Source organism: Astatotilapia calliptera, chromosome 16 (assembly GCF_900246225.1).
Source record: "Astatotilapia calliptera chromosome 16, fAstCal1.2, whole genome shotgun sequence".
Lineage (NCBI taxonomy): Eukaryota > Metazoa > Chordata > Actinopteri > Cichliformes > Cichlidae > Astatotilapia > Astatotilapia calliptera.
The window spans coordinates 13415058-13434681 of NC_039317.1; the positions used below are offsets into that span (position 1 = coordinate 13415058).

The 19624-nt window shown below is 48.7% G+C and overlaps 1 protein-coding gene across 5 annotated transcripts in view; it reads left to right on the plus strand.

The window, feature by feature from the left end:
- bcor (BCL6 corepressor) overlaps nucleotides 1-19624 on the plus strand; it is a 31837-nt gene that overhangs the window by 7902 nt on the left and 4311 nt on the right. For 4 of the 5 annotated variants that reach the window (XM_026144033.1, XM_026144036.1, XM_026144034.1 and 1 more), the window contains exons 2-9: nucleotides 1769-1850; nucleotides 2041-5187; nucleotides 6702-6758; nucleotides 7326-7485; nucleotides 8561-8899; nucleotides 9983-10267; nucleotides 11549-11874; nucleotides 13084-13368. In XM_026144033.1, coding sequence (XP_025999818.1) covers nucleotides 1848-1850; nucleotides 2041-5187; nucleotides 6702-6758; nucleotides 7326-7485; nucleotides 8561-8899; nucleotides 9983-10267; nucleotides 11549-11874; nucleotides 13084-13368 — 4602 coding nt within the window. In that variant the 5' untranslated portion in view covers nucleotides 1769-1847. The remainder of the gene's footprint in view (nucleotides 1-1768; nucleotides 1851-2040; nucleotides 5188-6701; nucleotides 6759-7325; nucleotides 7486-8560; nucleotides 8900-9982; nucleotides 10268-11548; nucleotides 11875-13083; nucleotides 13369-19624) is intronic. The other variant, XM_026144032.1, reaches the window with a different exon arrangement.

A 19624-nucleotide genomic window follows, 5' to 3' on the forward strand; every position in this document is an offset into this window, starting at 1 on the left:
TGTCGAGGGGCCCACAGCAGGCTGATTAATGTGCCCCGGGTCACGGCAATAAAAGTGGCGTGCCAGCGAGGCGCAGAGGCGTTTTACTGCAATGATCGAGGGGCCGTGTTTCTCTGCAAAGCTTCATTTCCCCCCTCTTTAAAGCCTCTTCTCTCTCTCACCGTCTCTCACCGCACTCCTGTATGTGCTTGCTTACCACGGCTGCCCTTCAGAAAAAAAATATTTTTAGTTTTTTTTACCGTAATTAGGGATCGAGTCAGAATTCAAAGTAAAATATTTCCCAAATCGTGAAAAGGGGATCAAATTTAAACAGTTTTTTCATCCTTTCATCTGTTTGATGGTTTTATTTCATTTTTAATCTTTTAGGGAAAAGCTGTTAAGATACCACATGACCCGTTAAGGGTCCGAAATACTTTGACATTTGCGCAATTAAAATCTTTGAAACCGTGTGTGTGTGTGTGTGTGTGTGTGTGTGTGTGTGTGTGTGTGTGTGTGTGTGTGTGTGTGTGTGTGTGTGTGTGTGTGTGTGTGTGTGTGTGTGTGAGACATTGTTTTTCAGGGCATTGTGATGTCACTCAGGCAGTAACGAACATGCAGGGTTGACGTCGGTTGCCACTGCTCTTTAAAAAAAAAATCCTAGCTCTTCAGAAAGTTTCTGTACATTTGCTTTCGCAGCAGTTTAATTAAATTAGGCGTGTTTGGTTCTTTTCCCCCTTTTGAAATCGAACTCATCAGCACCCAGCTGAGAAAAGCACAGGTTTAGCAACCAGTTGTTGAATCTGTTGTCTTCAGAATTTGTTGCAGTAATGAATAATTGATAACCATCCTCTTGTAACTTCTCACATTTTCCCTGTCATTACAAAAATACAACAACAACCCTGTTGTACTCTGGTGCTTTAAGAAAATTCTAATCTATACTAAACAGAAGACATTAAAGGACGTTTCACACAAACGGGGGTCTTATGAAGATTTCTTTTTCTTCTTCTTTTTGTCACTACCTCTGGGGTTTAAAAAAAGTTTCCTATTGTCAACTTAATTTTTAAAATTTATGATTTATTTTTCAAATCTATGGTTTATTAAAAATTTTGCACAGTCGTCTCTTTTCTCTTGCTGCCTGATATTCTTTTTGTGTGCTTGTGTGTGTGTGTGTGCGTGTTCTGGTGTGAGTGTTTGTTGATCTGAAGCTCTGTGTTGGCGGGTGGTAAATGGTCTCCCACCGAATTGGTCTGTGATGCATAATCTTCCCTCGCTCTGCTGGCTGAGGCAGCCGAGGGGGCAGGTCAAAGAGGGCATAGAAAAACCAGTGTGTGAGGAACGTGACTGAATAGATGCAGCTTCACAGTGCACGTCTAGCCCAAGGGTGGGCAGGTTGGGGGTAACGGGAGGGGGATATGGGGATGGGGGAGATGTTGACAGATTAGAAGGGGCGGGAGTGGGGAGCCCACACTGTGCTTTCATCTCTAGCAAGCGCTTCAGTGGACAGTGCCATTTTGTTGCTCTTGCCTCGTTTCACTTGCACATCCCTGGACTGCGTTTAATCCCCGTTTAGCAGAGACACATTTGTTTAAGTCTTGGCAAGAATTAAAATGTGTTTCCTCTTTTGAAATTTTATGAATTCGCTTTTTTGTAATTGCTTGTTTGGTTTTTTTGCTTTTGCAGCAGCATTGCAACACAGCTGCGGTGCATGCTTGCATGTGTGTGTGCCTGTTTGTGAGTGTGTGTGACGGAGCCAAGACACTGACAGCTAACTGTTTGCTCATCTCCACAGGGCAACATCTGTTCGTGATGTCGATGCTGAGGCACAAACCAACCTGGAACTAAGACAAGGGAACCATATCGCACGAAACATGGCAAGTCCCCGTGCTCATCCCCATGTACAGATTGTACTCATTTGTCGCATAAGTCACTTTAGCAAAAACAAGCCAAGATTTTCTTTTTCAATCTTTAGTAGTATTTTTTCTTTTGTTTTTGTGCTGATGTCAGGATATATATATATATTTTTTTGTGTGCTAATAGATACTTTTTCCTTTGTTGCTGCAGGTGGATGCAAGGTTGACGCCCCTGGCAGCAATGGGGCTGGACCGAAGCACTCTTTTACACGATGGGCTTCATCTCCATGGTGGGGTTGTGTATCCAGGGATCAGAGCACTTCAGGCAGAGAAGGGCAGAGAGGCGCCTGCACTTCCACTTACTTATAACAGGGATGGACTCCCAGAACTCATCTACAAGCCTGATGGCCCTCTGGACAGTCGTAAGACGGCGAATGGATACCTAGGCCTCTATAAGGGCGCTCATCCAAGTCTCCACAAGCCCGTGTTGGTTCCTGGAGCCGAAGGTCTCGGCTTGGAACGCAGAGTAGGGCCTGGAGAGAAAGCATCTGAACTGGGCTTGGCAAGTGCTGGTGGCAGCTACCTCCGCATGCCATGGCTCAGCCCTTACCCCGAAGCGAGCATGTATCCCTTCATGGACACATCCAAGTATGCAGCTCTAAGCATGTACAAAGCCTCTTTGCTCAGCCAACCCAACCCCTATCTTCCCCAGCACCTGGCCTATCCTTCTCTGTGTGCAGCCCAGGGAGGCAGTGTTACCCCTGCTGCAGCGGTCTCTGCTGCTGACAGGCTCTATTATATGCCTCCCTATCCTGCTTCACCCATCTCTTCACCCCTGGTGGCACCACCTATGAGGATTCCTGCAGTCACCGTGGCCCCAACATCACTGGTACACTGCCAAGACAAGGGGCTTGGTGTTGCACCTCCATTTGCACAGCAGCTTCACCAACCCTCACCTCTTTCTCAGCACCATCAAGCTTCTATAGACAGGGACCGCTCACCTAACAGGAGTATCAGACCGAGCAGACCTCCGTCCAGGAAGGGCTCTAGCAACAATATTAATACAAGTAGTATTATTACTAGTGGTATCAGTAGTCTGCCTACTGATTCCTCTCCTCGTGTTTCTTCTCGCCTGCCACAACCTCCCCTTCCTCCTGCTCTCATCGACAATTCACTGGATTTGCAAAGGCCGGTTGCCAGGATAGGACAACCGGTGTCGTCCACTTCCTCAATATCTGCCTCATCCACATCCGCACAGTCCATTCCTCTTACGTTCTCTGTTAGCAGCATGGCATCAGAGCAGCCCTCTCCTGCCCGACCCAGCCCCCACAAATCAAGGCCAAGAGATGGGGCCCCTGAACCCAGAAATGCAGGAGTTGAGAAAAGACCCAGCAGGTCTCCCTCCAAAGCCAGCTCTGAGAGACCAGCTCACCAACCACAGGCAACCAAAGACCCAGCAGAGAAGCCTTTGGATTTGTCTGGAAGAATGCTAGACTTTGGATTGCCCTCCAATGGATTCCCAGTTAAGATGGACACTTCAGGTCCACGTTATGGACTTCCCCCTAACAGAGAGCTCTTAAAAGAAAACCTTTCCCCTTCTCCCCATCCACATTGTGTGGTCAGCAGCACTTCTTCAAAGGTCTCAGACAGACCAGAGATGATCAGCACTTTACACTCCACCTGGGTCGTACCTAGTCCATCACCTTCTCACGCACAGCACACACCGGGCCTGCCCACCTCTCCGAGACCTAATACAGACCTGGGTCTTTCACAAACTAAAGGCTCTTCACCCTCTGTTATCAAAAATAAAGGTCTGGAGAGAGTACTCCCTCAGCAACGTAGCTCATCCTGTCCAAGGATAGAAGAGCCCAACCACTCCTCGACTCAACCATCTGGCACTTCTGTGGTCAACTCCAGGGCTCTTTCTCCCAAACATAATGGTGAGTGGGTCAAACACAGCCCCAGCCAGTCAGAACCTCCACCAGCTGCGGGTCACCACAGAGAGGGAACAGAGAAGCCCTCCCAGACCAGTAAGAGAGCTGAAACAACCCCAGATGTGCCATCTTACAAGAGGCACTGTGTAGAGAACGGTCATCCTCCTGGCCATCTTTACCTTCCACAGAATGAGGCTTATCTAAACCACAGCTTGGCTTATGCCAACAGATACCTACCTTACCCCATCACAGACAACATGACAATACATTCTGTGCCAATTGGAGGAAAAGGCCCAGTTTACCCTCACCCAGTACTGCTGGGCAGCAACAGCCTTTATCCAACCCACCTGGCAGCAAAACACCCTTTACCATACCACAATCTCCCTGGTCCAGGAGGAGAATATCTCACTTATAACTCACAGGAGATGGCCCATCCTTTGATGCAGACACACTCTGACAACAAGCTGGCAGAAAGGGCAGATGCAACACTGAAGTCCCGGGGACAGGAGAAATCTCGGGGAACTGTTGAAGAAGGTGGAAGCCACAGAGATAACAACAGTGGGAAAGAGATAGGCGAAGGAAACCAAATGAAGCCTGACAGGGAAGCTGGAGCACAAGGACAGTGTGGCAGTCAAAGCAAACACCCCTCTTCCTCTTTAACATCCAGAGAAAAGATTGTCTGCATTGACCTTGTACACTCAGACACAGATATGGAGACTACACCATCAGGCCACAAACAACATTCTGCCGAGACCAGCACCAAGGCTTCCCAAAATGAATGTTATCATAGTAACCAAAATCTCACAAAGACTGAGTATGAACCAAAACACCACCTTTCCCTTCCTTATCCAATCCACTCCAGACAGAGTCCTAACCTTAAGCCCAACCACAGTGACAGACAACCAGAAGCTCCCTTTGGGAGAGCAGAGGTTCCCCAGGACACTGGCTGTGCTGGGGCAACATCTAGCATATCCCCAGCTTCTCCGTGCCTGGTTGCCCAAGCAGAGGAGAGCTGTGAGGAGCAGAGCCCCAGCCCAGACCTTGAAGACCAAGATCAGAGCACCTTGCGCTGTGCTCGAACATCAGGGGAGCGCAGCTCTGGTAGGGACAAAGGGGACAGGGGGGACAGCAGAATTTCTCGCCTTACACAACACTGCACAGATATGGTGAAGAAATCAGACCTGGAAAAAGTCCCCAAGAGAGAGACTGAAAAAGAAGACAGTATTGTTGACCTGGGGGAGTCTCAGGGAGAAGGGGATGAGGAAGAAGACGGTAGCCAGACTTCATCTAAAAACTCTCGTAGATCCAGCCTGGCCAAAAGGATTGCTAACTCCTCAGGCTACGTTGGCGACCGCTTTAAATGTGTCACCACTGAGCTATATGCTGACTCGAGCAAGCTGAGCCGTGAACAGAGAGCTCTGCAGGTAAGGCTGCAAACAACTGTGCACGTTTGTGTATACATGCAATACGTAATGAACTGGGTTTAAGATAATTGATGGGATGGGGAGAGGTTGTTATGAGCAACTTTTCTTATGTGCAGACATTTCAGACATACTTTGATTTCTAACATCCACACAGGAATAAAACCTCAAAGGCCACTCTCAGTTTTCCCCTGCTGCAATATTCAGATCAGCCTATAGAGCACACCTTGCATGGAATTGGCATACTTTGCATACAATATAATTGCTGTCACGCTACTGTCCTGGCCGTAGATTTGATTGTCCCTTTATAGTTTATCATTGTCTTAGGGATCTGGCCAGTCGAGACCCTCCTTAATGGGGTGGCAGTTCAAAGGTTAACCAGAGCTGCTATCTTTGTATGTTGATTAGTGAGCAGCCATTGTAAAGGTTATTTCTGTGCGTGTGTGCGTGTTTGTGTCTCCGTATGTGCTTGTCCTTGTGTGACTGCCTTGGGGCTAAAGCATGTTAGTGCTGAGTGTGCTAAAGAGACATGTACAGTAGTTTGGGAGAATGACTGTGGCACCCTCACAGTTCACACTGCCTTTGGCTACGCTTAACCCCAAGGTTAGGGCCAGTGGAGGGCTTGCAGTGTGCTTAACAACCAACAGCTGCCCTCTTCAGGGTTTCTCTAAGGCTTTCTGCATGCCCCCATCTGCCATTCACTATCCTCACCCAACCCACCTCCCTCCAATGGCCTGTCCTGCCTGGTTGCTGTCTAAGGTCATAATTCTCCTCATCCCCGCTCCCGCCATTGGCTAAAATACCAGCCCTCCTAACAAAGATCACATGACCTCTATAAACATACTATTACAGTAGTATCACCTACATTTAGCTATTATCCACTGTCATTCATACATGCACACTGAGCTATTCATTTCAAACTGTTTATGTCTTTTGGGGTTGCCTTTTGCTCAATGCTGAGCACAGAAACACAAAGACACACTATGCTATATTATCCACTGGCTCAGGGGCAGAAATGTTAATAGGTTGCACATGTCTGTCTATGTTGTGAATGCACCTTAGAAAACTGTGGTTTTTGTCTTTTGTCATGCTTGTCAATCCACAGCTGCAACTCAAAGCTATCAAACACTGGATTTCTGGATGCGTAAAAAAAAATCAGATGTGGTCTGCTTGGATCACCCCCCTGCCGCCAAAAAAAGAAAGCAAGCAAGACAGCTGAAACTGAATTGGTGTCATCAATTATACCTCAAATGCCCGTGTTATTTCCATTCAAATTTTCCAATTTGTCACTGGTGCAGTTCAGAGATTATTTGATGGTTTTGATGCAGTGTTAATTGACCTGTTGATTCACTTTAATTTGATTGTTATTTTTGTTGGGATTGTGGCTACCTGTTCTGTGTAAAAGAAACATGTGGAGAAACGTAACGTAAATTCATTTATTTAAAAAAAAAGAAAAAGAAAAAGATGAAATGCTGGACAGATATATTGAGCCCCCCCCCCCCGTTCTAATTGCTTAGATGGAAGTCATATCACGAGAGGGGAGTAATATAAGTCAACCTGCAGCTAACTGGGAGGTCAGTTCTTTACATTTCTTATCACATCTGCCTCTGACGGGCTCTGTCTCCTTTGTACTGTGTATCGCTGCACACTTCTTTTTTTATTTTTCCCCTCCCCACTCCCTACTTTCCTTCTTCCCTCCTTTTCATCTCCTCTCTCCGCCTCAGGGCTTAGATGTATATGTTTCCAAGCCATGTTTATGTTTCAGGAAGGGAGAAGCCAGGATTTAAGCCCCAGAGCGCATGGACTGACAGTGGCTGCAGTAGTCTAACCTGTGTCTTGACGCCGTGCTTGTGATTTATCTGTCCTCCTTTGTGTCCTGCGTGTATTTGTGTGCGTATGTGTGTTGTGAGTGTGTGTGTGTGTGTGGGGGGGGGGGGGGGGGGGGGGGGGGTTAATTCTTTTGGCATATTCTTCTTTTGTTTTTTAAGACGATGTGATTTCTCATGCTTTTTTTTTTTTTTTGCTTGTGTAGCTGTTGAGGCCAGATTTAGGCTTAGAGAGGTGCGTGTGTGTGCGCGGCATGGGCAGATGATGAGTGGTTTTCATGGGTTTTCTCTGCATTTTTGTGTGTGTATGCACAGCGGGCAATGATGCGGTTCTCGGAGCTGGAGCTGAAGGAGAAGGAGGGCAGCGGTGTGTGTATGACTGCCTCGGCAGCAGGACGGGAGCTGGCAGACGGCCAGTGCGGAGAGAGAGTGCTGGAGTACTGCCAACACACCACCAGGCAGGGAGAGAGGGAGGGTGAGTAACCCAGCACCACACACACACACACATATACACAAGGCATGCACACACATACATGCAGACACTCTGCAAATGAACACTCACAAAAAAAAGGGACACGCACGCAAACAATAGGAGCGTACACACTCGCTCTCATGCACTTGCAGCAAATGCTGAGGCAAGACCGGGTCACTCTAAAAAAAGACACTCTTCCACTCACACACAGAGACACAGACACACACACACAAGCGTGTCCGTGTGTGCACGCACTTTTACACAAGCTAGGCAGCGCAAGCCAATGAGCGGGCAAGAGAGACAGCGAGGGGGAGTTTTATTTTCAAGAAGCCTTTTGTGCTTATCTGCGCAGAGAGACGATGGCGAGGGGAGGGCAATGGGGGAGAAGGAGGGGCAGGGAGTGCGTGAGTGAAAGCTGTGGTGGTGGTGGTGGTGGTGGGGGGGAGTTGGTGGGTGAAAGCGGATGGGAGAGCGCAACGGAAAGAGCGGGGTGGGGTGGGGAGCGGGGTAGTTACATTGGCTGGCAGCCCAGCTGTGTGTTGGAGCGAGGCCGCAGCTGACGTGTGAGCCTAATTATGGCATGGAGAGAGACAGAGAGGGAGTCGACGACGAGAGAGGGGAAGGAAAAGGGGGGGGGGGGGGGTAGAGTCACGCTCTGTGTGAGAAGGGCGTGGTGCGGTCATGGAGGGGGGGGCAGGGAGATGACGAAAAGAGGGAGAGGGAAGAGGGATGGGAGTCACCATGCACAACATGTGCGCAGGATGTTTTCGTGCCTCTCTCTGCTGGAAGTGTGCACGGCTGCACTGAACCATCAGGCCGCTGGCTCGGCTCGCATCAGATTAAAAAGTCTTTACCTCATCAAAGTTTTACTGCCTGTCTTTAAAGCAGAATAAAAGCGGGCTGGTGTTTAACTGGCATTCTCGCTCCGTCAACCCCCACCAACCACACCTTGTGTCACCCTGTTTCCCTGCTTGTTTTCTGTCTGAAATCTCTTCCCGTGTGTCTGCACCCTTCCCATCATCTTATGTTTATATTTCCTCTGTTCGCTTCATGTCCCCGTCTTCTCTGCTTTGCTCAGGTGTCCGGCCGGCATACACAAACAACAGAGTTCCAGTCCTTCAGAGGTGTGGAGGGCAGAGGGAGCCTTTATCCCATCCTCATGAAGCCCAAGATGGGGCCAGAGGTCCGGGCCAAGGAGGGCTAAAGGATGGTGTCAGGAAGGGGATGAAAGAGTGCGAGGAAGGTCACTGTATGCCACCCACACTGACGCCATCAAAGGGCTTTCCCGACGAGAGGACTAGCCCTGGCTTTGGGGTCACCAGGAAACGCCCCCTTGGCCTCAAAGCGGAGGACGAGGACACAGAGATGGAGGGAGAAAGGGTGATCCACTTGGAGAAAAGAGCCAAGCTTTGTACGGGTGAGAATTTCACAAACAAGCGTGCATCTCGCATGCCTCAAATAGCATCCCCCTTCTGCTCTTCATCCGCTCTCCATGCATCCTTAGAATTCCGCCCAGTTAGTTTTCCTTCACCGTGTGATGCCGAGCACCGTTTCATCCCTTGTTCTTTTTAAAAAAAATCCCACTTTTATAATCACTACTTCCATCCCAATCAATTCCACCTCACATCCGTTCCATCACAACACGCTCTTCCTCCCCTTTCCTGCTCTCTGTCCTGTGTTTCGCTCTGTGTGGCAGCCAGCTCTGAGAAGTGTTTAATCCTGCCTTTGAGTGGAGTGCGAGAGAAGCGACGAAGAGGGACAGCTATTCCCTCTGTCTCTCTCTCTCTCTCTCTTCTTTCAGCACTGCCGTTCCTTCGCTGTGCTTACCCACCCTCTTCAAAGCTGCTCTTTTCTTCTCTTTTCATCTCCTTTCTTTTTTCCCTCATCTGTTTGGGTTTCCTTTTTATTTCTTTTCTCGCTGGCATGCGGTATCGTGCTTGTTCTCCTCGGCACTGGCAGACGAGTCAAATACCCGTCCCCTGTGAATTTCATGGGGGAGAACCCTCCCTCTGCTTTTCCAGCCTTTATTGCTTTGTTTCTCCACCCGACTCTTGACTTCTCTCCCCTTTCACTCCGCAATCTGTCTGCTCTACATCCTGCTCCCTGCCTCTCTTGCCTGGGTGTGTGTCATATGTAAGGCTTAGATGGGGTTTTACCAGCCATAAGAATGTCCTGATTAATGGCCTTTGTTCTCTGTGCTCTGTAGCTTGCATGTCAATATCTACAGTAGTTCTGCACGTTGCAGACGGTGACAATGACGGCTTTAGAAAGCAGAAAACCTTTTAATCCAAATGTCAACTCAGAGACACTTAGAAGAAATCTTTTAAGTAGCTCATAATGCACTTTTCAGACTACCTAGCGTTTTTTTTTTTTAAATCACCTTTTTATAATAACCGAGGCTCGAGAGCTTGCTCTTCACATCTTTGCATCGAGGTTTAAACGCAAAAACCATCAAACTGTTGCGTTTCAAGCAACATTCTGTGTTTGTGTTCATCTGCAGATGAGCGTGAGAAAGCCAGTGCGGACGACGACGACGACGAGGAGGTGCGGAAGCTTAAGGTCTGCATAGAGCTCAAGGGACTGCGACTCAGCAAGCCCGCCGCGGGCGCTGCTTCACCTGATGGGTCCCAAATCAAGCAAGAGAGGGCATGGCCTCAGCCCCGATTGGTTAGCCCTACCCAGGGCCTGCGCGAGCGCAAGATCAGGCCCGGCGAGCACGAGGACAGAGCCGCGGCGCAGAGAAGCGAGATCAACAGGAAATGGGGCTGCGAGAAGCTGCCTAATGGTAAGAGTGAACCACCAGCCGTACAAACCGCCGAGTTCAGCTAGGGTAACGGAAATCTATCTTTGGCTCACGTTTCACTTTCTTGTTGAGCAGTCTGTCTTTAGGGGATTTCCCAAAAGCTGTCAGGGAGCACGAGGGGGGGGGGAGATTCTTCCTCTTGCCAGGGTAAAGGCTTGAGGAATCAAAAAAAAGGGGGGACGCAGAGAACCACAAGATAAAATGCCTCTCACCACCCTCCCGGTGCGCAAAGATTTAGGCTTTTTCTTTCATGTTCAGCTGATCTACAGCGGGGTCTCTGTGAGGATGATTAAAAAGCAAATGAGGGGAAGTGGCTGGTGGAGGTATGTGTAGGCAGGTGGAGTGTGACTAATGTGTGATCAATGATTTTCTTTTTCTTTCCCCTTTGTTGGGTGTGTGAGGTAGAGGGGTCTTACTAAAGCCAGGGCTTTCCCTTATGAGAAATGCAAAATGGCGTCTCCGAGGCAGAAGAGAGAATAAAAGAGCAGTGGAGAGATTAAAGGAAGTGAATAAAGCAGAAGAGGGTTTGAGTATTTTTCTGTAGAAACCACAGACCATTACTGGGCACTGATTCTTTTTTTTCTTTTTTTAAATAATATACATTTATTTAATTACCTCTCACCTCTCATGACTGTGACAACGGTTGTGTTGATGACTGTGGTTATTCCACTGTGTCTGTGTGTTGTTTTTTTCTTTTTTTTCCCCCTTCAGAAAACCACTAGTCACATGAAATGCATGAATCTGCCTGTTAAGGATATTGCATTGTAAAAAGCTGTTGTCTCTGCAACAAATTGCTGTTATTAAATTGTTATTCTAAAAGTTGTACTGCAGCAGAAATCAGACCTAGACCAGATCGCCAAGTAGATTAAAGCGGGTTTGCAACGATCCTTAGGAGCAAATGTATTTCCAATAAGCTTTTCGACATTGAGGTTTCAAGGGCAGCTTTTTTATTTTTGTGTAAATATGTACTATAAGAGGCTGAAACCAGACAGTGCCACATTTGTTTAAGGAGATTACTCCTAGCCGTGTCCTTGCTGCAGTGAAGAAGTGCACAGGAATCACTATAGCGGTGTTTATGCGAGCTTGCGTGCGAGAGTGTGTGTTTTTTATTTATAATTTTTTTTTCCCTGGGCGAGCAGGCATGCTGCGCTCCCAGACAGCTCTGTGTGCTCATTAATAAACCAACAGAGGGTGAGAGATGGCCTTGCAATACTTTCCTATCCTCGCACTCGCTCACTCTGCCTTCCTCTTTTCCTTCTCCAGGAGTAGCTGCTGCCGTCGCTCCCCTCCCCCCCAGCCAGCTGAAGGACAGAGCGCACCCGCCGAACCCCTTCTCAGGTGACCGTGGCCTCAAGGAGTCCAGGAGGGGCCCCCCCTCTCCGGCCCCAGAACAGTCCGTGGGAGGCACCCCTCCCCTCAAGGTCCGTCGCCATAGTGACACGGACAAACCCAAGGGCAAGCGGCCGTGCAAGACCAAACACACCAGCCAGAGGGAGCGAGAGCGGGAGAGGGAGAAAAGGAAAGAGGCAGCCGCCAGCAGCCCGGGCCAGCGTTGCGGGACTGAGCTGGGAAAAGCTGAGGATGACAAGGTGAGTGCGACCAAGACGCAGGCGTCTGGATGTTTGCAGCGGCAGACTCTGTTTCAGTATGCCTGTTGGCGCCTCTGATTATGCAGCTGGGGACGGGAGGGAGGGACTGAGGAAGGAAGTATGTTTACAATGTTTAGAGGACTGCTGGAGCTTTGACCTCCCCGCGCCCTCAGCGGCTCCCTGCGGAGGGCCCCGCATGCATGTGTTTGTGTCTCTGGCCTTAATTGTCGAACGCGTGTCATCTTTTTGTGTGTGTGTGTGTGTGTAGGTAGGTGAGAGACAGGGGTGCGAGTGTCTGCGTGTTCGCAAGCATTCAAAAACCCTGGAGCAATTATATATCACACTCACTCCTGAACACAAAGCTACACACACGCACACTTTCTCGCACTCGCACAATGAGGAATGTGGCAGCTACGACTGAGCGTTTGAAACGCCGAGTTCAAAAGGAGGAGGGAGGGGGGAGAGCACGGGGGAAAAATTGAGGGGAAAAAAAAAAGAAAAAAGAAGGCGAGTCGTTTTCCGCCCGTGCTGCTCTCCTCCCCTGCTCCTCCTCAGCCTGACAGCTGCTTCGACATGGAATTCCACTGAGAGGGCTCGCAGTGTTCGCACACACTCAGTCAGACACGCACACACTCAAGCAGGCAACTCCCTCTCTCGTGTGTTGTGTTCAGAGGGCTCTGTTGGTTTAGCAGTTAAAGAAAAGTGGCGTGCCAACCTGCACTGTTTTAGGGCGTGAAAGCTTTGTGTGTGTGTGTGTGTGTGTGTTTTCAGCGATGCATAGCGTATCTCCCAGACACAATAGTCATATATAAACACAGATGTTGTTGATAAAAAATCAATCTGAGTGTGTATATATAGAGTAGGTATGCTGTTAAAGAGGTAGTTTGGAAGTCATGTGAGGATAAGTGGGGTGGGGGGGTCTAAACACATGGCTTAAGAACAGATTTGAGCTTCAAATTTCAGTATGAATTTTGGGCCCTGATTTGAATACTTAAACCACCTTTTTAATTGATTCTCCTTTTAACTTATTTAAAAAAGTGGATATCATTTCCTGTGCATGGATGCACATTTTAATTTCCCTCCGTGCGCGTGTGCGTAGTCTCATCCCTGTCCCCTTGGATGCTCGTGCTCGTGTGTGTCTGTCAATGTCCCGTCTGCTTCGTGGCAGGGACTGTAACGCTCTCTCCCCATCTCTCACTCTCTCCTCAGCTGAGTGAGCAGTGCAGCGCTCCGAGGAAGAGAGCCGCTTCTCCTAATCATTATCCCTGCTCTCCAGTCAAGCCCTGCTCCCCCACCGCGCTCTGTCCACCCTCCCTGCAGCTCCAGGCTAATGACAGAGCGGGCGGTGTTCCACCAGAGCCGGCGGGCTTGCACAGAACCCCCCCTGCCGAGCCCTCCGTGGTGCGTCCGATCCCGCCAGAGGCTCGTCGGCTGATTGTGAACAAGAACGCCGGGGAGACGCTCCTTCAGAGAGCAGCGCGACTGGGCTACGAGGTAATAGGCTTCAGTCGAAGTCATCCTCCCTTCTTATCTGCTTTCTCTCTTCGCAATTTACACCCTCAGACTTTGTCTTTTCCAAATCTCTCGCTTTCTCTCTCCCTTCTTAAATTGAGCTCATTTTCTCCACCTACTTTGTTCCTGTCTGTGACTCTGCCAAACGTCGCTTTACTCTTTTTTTTTTTTTTTTTTTCCCCTTCTCAGAGTTTTTGAGATTCTTCTTTCATCTGTCCTATTCTTCCTCTTCTTCCTTCTTGTATGATTTCCTCCTATTTCGCCCTCACTCGCGATTTCTACTTCACATGCTCCATCTTTTCGGCTCGCCCGCTCTACTCTTTCTCTCTCTCAGGTTTCCGCTCTCTCCCTCCCCCCCTTTCCTCTCAGCGCTCTCTTTCTCTTCCTCTCTTTGTGACTCAGATTGTCGTTGGCACCCCTCCTCTTCCCCACAAGTGCGCACACACACACACACAGCCTCCCCTCTTCTCGCCTCGCTCCGCTCTCACATCTCATTAATTTTCCGTGAGGCGAAGTGTGACACACACCCCGGCGCGCACACACGCACAGAAACGAGCACGCGCAGGCAGCATGAAGGGATCGGTGGGATCATTATGCGCAGACTGATGCTTGCTGCCTCTCCGTAGCATCGGGAGATTTTTTTTTCTTTGCTGCCGATCATTTGCTCCTAAACCAGATCCTCATTCTCCCCACACGCAAGAAAGAATGAGACTTGTGTATATTTTACCGACTCTTTCTCGCTCTCTCGCAACTCCCATTGCTCCGAAAGCTTTTAATTAAAGTTGGATGGCCCGCTCTCTCGTTCTCCCTCATCCCCCGTGTTTCTCTTCGCGAGCCTAAACGTTTCTCCCCCTTGTTGACAGATGTTACAAATTGATTTATTGATCTGAGTAGTTTTAATGCTACTTGAGCTGCGGATTCCTGCTCTCTCAGTGTGTGTGTGTGTGTGTGTGTGGGCGCCTGTATGCGTGTCCACTCCTTCGGTATCTCCTTTGATGCCGCCTGTGTGCGTGCGTGATAATTTTTATCACCAGCAGAGGAATCTTCTCAGAAACTGTAAATAGGTGTGGGTTTCTTTTGTTGCTCATTCATCAGTTGCTTTATGGTTGTGTGTGTGTTTGGACACGTTTATGATGATGAGGTACGTGCGCGCGCGCGCGTGTGTGTGTGTGTCAGTGATTATGTGTGTGAGTCTGAATGGGAGAGAGCGAGAGTGTGAATGAGAGGTAAGCACTGGGAGTATAATCGCGTTCTAATGGCCCTCTAATGTGCCGTGGTGACTGTGGTTAGCAGTGGCGGTGGCTGTTTTTCTCCCTGGCTCGCTCGCTCTCTCTCACTCACACACACACACACACTCTCACACACACAGATACACGCGCACGAACAGGGTGCAGCGCAGCAGCAGGGTTCAGTCAGCCGTGCTGGAGAGAAGCTGGCTCGTCTCTCTGATTTATGCGTCTCTCTCGAACGTTTTTTTTCCCTCCCTCTCCTTCTTTTTTTTTTTTTCATTCCCCCTTCGCATTTTTCCCTTCCTGCGCTCTGCATGTGGAGAGGGAATGAAGGAGGAGGGAGGAGAAAACCTGAGACTACACAAACAAGGCACTGACCGCTGCGCAAACAACCCCCTCTCTCCCACCCTTTCTTTCTCTCTCTCTCTCTCTCTCTCTCTCTCTCTCTCTCTCTCTCTCTCTCTCTCTCTCTCTCTCTCTCTCTCAGGAAGCTCGTCTCTCACTGCCTGTGTGCGATAAGCCTGGGGCAGGCCCCTGGGGCTCCCACACATGCACACACAAGGACGTGCTCAGGAACACACACACCAACTATGCATAAGGCCTAACACACACACACACACACACACACACACACACACACACACACACTTGCATACAAGCCTGTAGATGCGTACAGCGCTTGTCTCACGCTGGTGTTTAAGCGCCGCGAGCTCTGGGCTTATCACATGCAGGCAGAGAGATATGAGGGCCTGCGAGACGGAGGCACGCACACGAACACAGCTCACATGCCGATTATGAGCATGCGACGGAATACGTGCGCGCACGCACACACGCACGTTCTGACCCAGTAAGCACATGCACAGGCATCCTGACATGTTTCTTCTCCATATGCCACACAGACAAGGCGACTCTCGGCGTTCGCTATCGCACACCCACATAGACCTGAACATGCAAATTCAGTGTCTCCTCATGCACGCACAAGCCACTAAATACACCGCTGCATCTTTTTTGTGTGCGTGTTTGTGTGTAAATCGGCACATGCAGGATGCAGAATCACTTCATGCATGCGATTTTAGCACACATGCACTTCTCCGTGCTGTTCTCGCTGCCCGGGCCGACACTGTGCATATTTCACGTTCATTTAGTTTTGCAATCCGTGCCTCTGCACATGAAAGCCCACTCTCTCTCTCTTCCTTCCTCCCTCACTCCCCTTTTATTCTCTCGCTCTCCCTTGCTCTCCGAGCATTTGAAATGGTAATGAGCAGAGATTCTGCGGATGTCTTCATCCCTCTAGTGCTGGGGCTCGGGGCCCCTCAGCTCTCTGCCCATTGAAAGCTCAGATAAAGGTGCAATCTGTCATTTATTCTCCCCATGAATCGCTTCTGATTTTTCTCCTCAAATCCATGTATGATCCAAGCAAAGAGGAAAAAACTGGATTGCATTTTAAGTGCGTAGTTGGACCAGAAAGCGTGATGGAAAAACTTGGAAAATGAAATCACTGTGATCAGTGGTTTTTGTGGTAAAGTACATCCACAGTGACTTAAAGTTCAGCTTTGACCGATGGCAAGCAGTCCCGACAGTGCTGACCTTTGATGGAACTACAGACCAAAAAGTCCAAAATTTAACACGTTATCACACTAACTGTATTGCATTTCATTAAACAGACTAATACTGCACATCTCTTTAACTAAACAATTTTAAGCTGAGGTCGTTAGGGTCGTTAGCTTACTCGTCGCAGGCCAGCTAGCTATGACAACTGCTTTGGCGGGTTCGCACCATCATGTTGTTGGGAAGTAGCAGTATCGCTTGCTAACTAGAGCTAGTTAGCAAAAGATTGCTAACTAGCTTCGGACGTAACATCAACGTTTTTTGCAAACTTACATTTGCACTCTGTCATCTTCTGATCCAACGAAATACCAATAGCTACTAATCTCTGAGTGACAAAGGATTATGCTTTCCGTATCCACAAGCCTGCTTGGGTCCAAGTAATGTAAATTTCATCATCAGACGGTGAGTGTGAAGTTCCGTGGGGGCGTCTGCGTCTACCTGCTTTTGGTGACTGCAAGGAGAATTTACATTACAGTGCAGCAGCTACGCATGCTCACAAAGTGGTGGACTTCAAAGAAGCATAAAGCAGGGGTTATATTTCCGAGTCTGCTTGGGACTTGACGTAAATTTCATCATCAGACGGTTAGCATGAGGGTCTGAGGATTCAGTACAACTCGACTGAAACGAGACGAGTCGCCCCCTGCTGGTTATTAGCAAAACATTTTGGGCCGTCTATGTCTAATATACAGAATATGGTAAACAATAACACAACTGTAAACGGTTATTGCAAGACCATTCGCATACCACAGGGTATGCATGTGCAGCAGGCAACGGCACAACAGGATTGACGAAATTCAAGACAAGGTTTCGTTTTTCCGCCTGGACTACCAACGAGGTGGAAGGTAGAAGCGGCAACAAGAAAACCAAAACAGACTTTGCGGTGTTGCAGAGAAAATGTAAGGACAGTGGCAGGACCATTTTTCATCGTTAGTAAAAGCCACTGGCATTGGCACAAGAAGGACGACCTCAAAAGAAAAGTACGCAAGCTTAGCTGTTATGGTTTGATCAGTGAACGCGGGTGTTGCGTTATCATTGTTTATCCAGATTAAAACAATATCTCATTATTTTCACACAAAGGTTGGGTCAGCAGAGCTTCCATAGGTTTATTTTCGGGGCTCTTAAACCGGCCGAAGATTTTGGACAGCGGATGTGAAAGCAGAAGTTTTAAAATGAAACTGGATTAGTGTGGACGTACCCATTTAAAAGACACCTGTGGAGAAGCTTTAATGTGCAGGTTACTGATGAGAATGGGACATCCTCCTGTTTTTCATTCTTCTTTTTAAATTGGCTTAAATAGCATATGTGTGGCTGAGTGTGAGATGAAGTCTGACTGACATCATGAGTAGTTGCATACTGAGGCTTCCCGTCTCCCTCCAGCGGTGCCATTCTAGGAGGGCCGGGCTTTCACGCACACTTTACACAAGCACTCAATCATCCGCACATTTCACTTTTCTGAGCACGCACAAACTTTGCTGCCTAGACTTCATCATTCAAAGGAAAGCCACTCGTGCATCTGCGCACGTGATTCATCTCGACATGACCACATGTGCTGTATGCGAGGACTCTGCGAGCCGCGAGGGGTTAAATGTCTGAGTGATGCATTGATTGCAGGCGAGCGCAGGGAAGCATTCTAGAGAGGGAGATTAGAGGACGGAGCGAAAGAGCGAGAGGAGGAGGAGGGGAGGGGTGTCTCATTTTACTGCGGAGGAGTGCGTGTGTGTGTCTGTCTGGCGGGAAGCCGGGGCTCTCATGCTAAGCTCCTCGCTCTCTCCCAGCGATATTAAACACGGCTCCGGAGGTTTAGCGCTACGCCTCCTCCACAGCCACACACAAAAAGGCACACAAGCGCACAGACACAGACCGAGGAAAGCTGCATATCAACACTCTCTACCCGTCAGTCTCTCTAACACTTGCTCTCATTCACTCACACACACACACACACACACACACACACACACACACACACACACACACACACACACACACACAGCAAGTGGAATCCCCCAGAGGGGAGCTTGAGCACAGTGCTCCTGAATCTCTCTCCAGCAGGCAAACAGAGCGTTGGCAGTGAAAGAAAACCAGTTGGAGCGTCTCTCCACCTTCCCTCATTTCTCTCTCTCCCTCTTTTTATTTTGCACTTCTTCCTTGCCTGCTTTCCTTCTTCCTTCTCTTTCTCCATTATCTCTCCCGCCTCTCTGGCTCGTCCGATCGCTCGCTCTATCACTCCTTTCACCCCTCCCCGTTTTCACACCGCCACCCACCACCCCTTCATCTCTTGTTATTATCAGCTGCAGCCCAGAGGACTGCCCCGGCAGATTTCATCCACAGATTCATTTATCTGTCATCTGTCGGGGTGTTGCCTCTCGTCTGTCCCGTTCCGCGTCCTCTCTAACCCTCTGCTCGTCCCTCTGTCAGTCTGTTTTCTCTCTCCGCTTGCCTTTCCTTCCCTCTTCCTCCCTCCAGCCACCCTGTTCTGAAAGCGCGAGTGAGAGAGAGATAAACACTTGGACTAGATGGCAGCCTAGAATTAGCATAGAAATGGAAGTTTGGAGTCATTTCCCAGGTTCAGATGAGCAGCTCTGCTCCCCTCGGCACAGGACTGTCAGCAGGACAGGGTATGAATGTGTCTGGATATAAGAGTCACGTGTGTGTGTGTGTGTGTGTGTGTGTGGTTACAGTTGGATCCATAAGTTTAAAAAATCGATATATTTATATATAATTTTGCTTCTATATACCACTACAATTGATATGAAACATAGCAATAAAGATGTAAATGTATGCAGCTTTAATTCAAGGGGTTTTAAGACAAATATTGTGTTAATGTTAACGAGTTCAAGCTATTTTTTTTTCTATATTTCTACGTGACATTTCCATTTTCACAGGCTCAAAAGTGAAAGGACAATTTACTGGTGTCGTGGAGACGGGCCACTCGTGGTCACAAAACTGCTCATTTCATGCGAATTTAAGGACATATTGGATTTCAAAGCTATTTTAACGTCTGGATATATCTATTTGGGTTTACAAATACTAGTAATAGCCAGTGCCACACTAAGTTGCCTATCCAAAAGGGCACAAACTAACAAAAAAAAGCACACTTGTCTGACTCAAACGGGCCCTGTATCGACACACTTTTAGGCTGCTTTCTGTCTCTCTGGCTCGTCTCTCTTTAATGGCAGCAGACGCTGCTCCAGTCCAATAAAAACCAGTCTGACTACTTAGTGCTGGACCTCCAACTGTCACAGCCCTAGACCAGAGAAAACGCTTCCAGCTCTTGAGCGGCGCTATCAAATCTCTTTGTTCCGCTTCCATTATGCTGTGTTCAGAGCCCAGCCATTGTAACTGGCTGCCACAGCAGCGTCCAGGCCCAACCATGCCCCACACACACACACACACACACACAC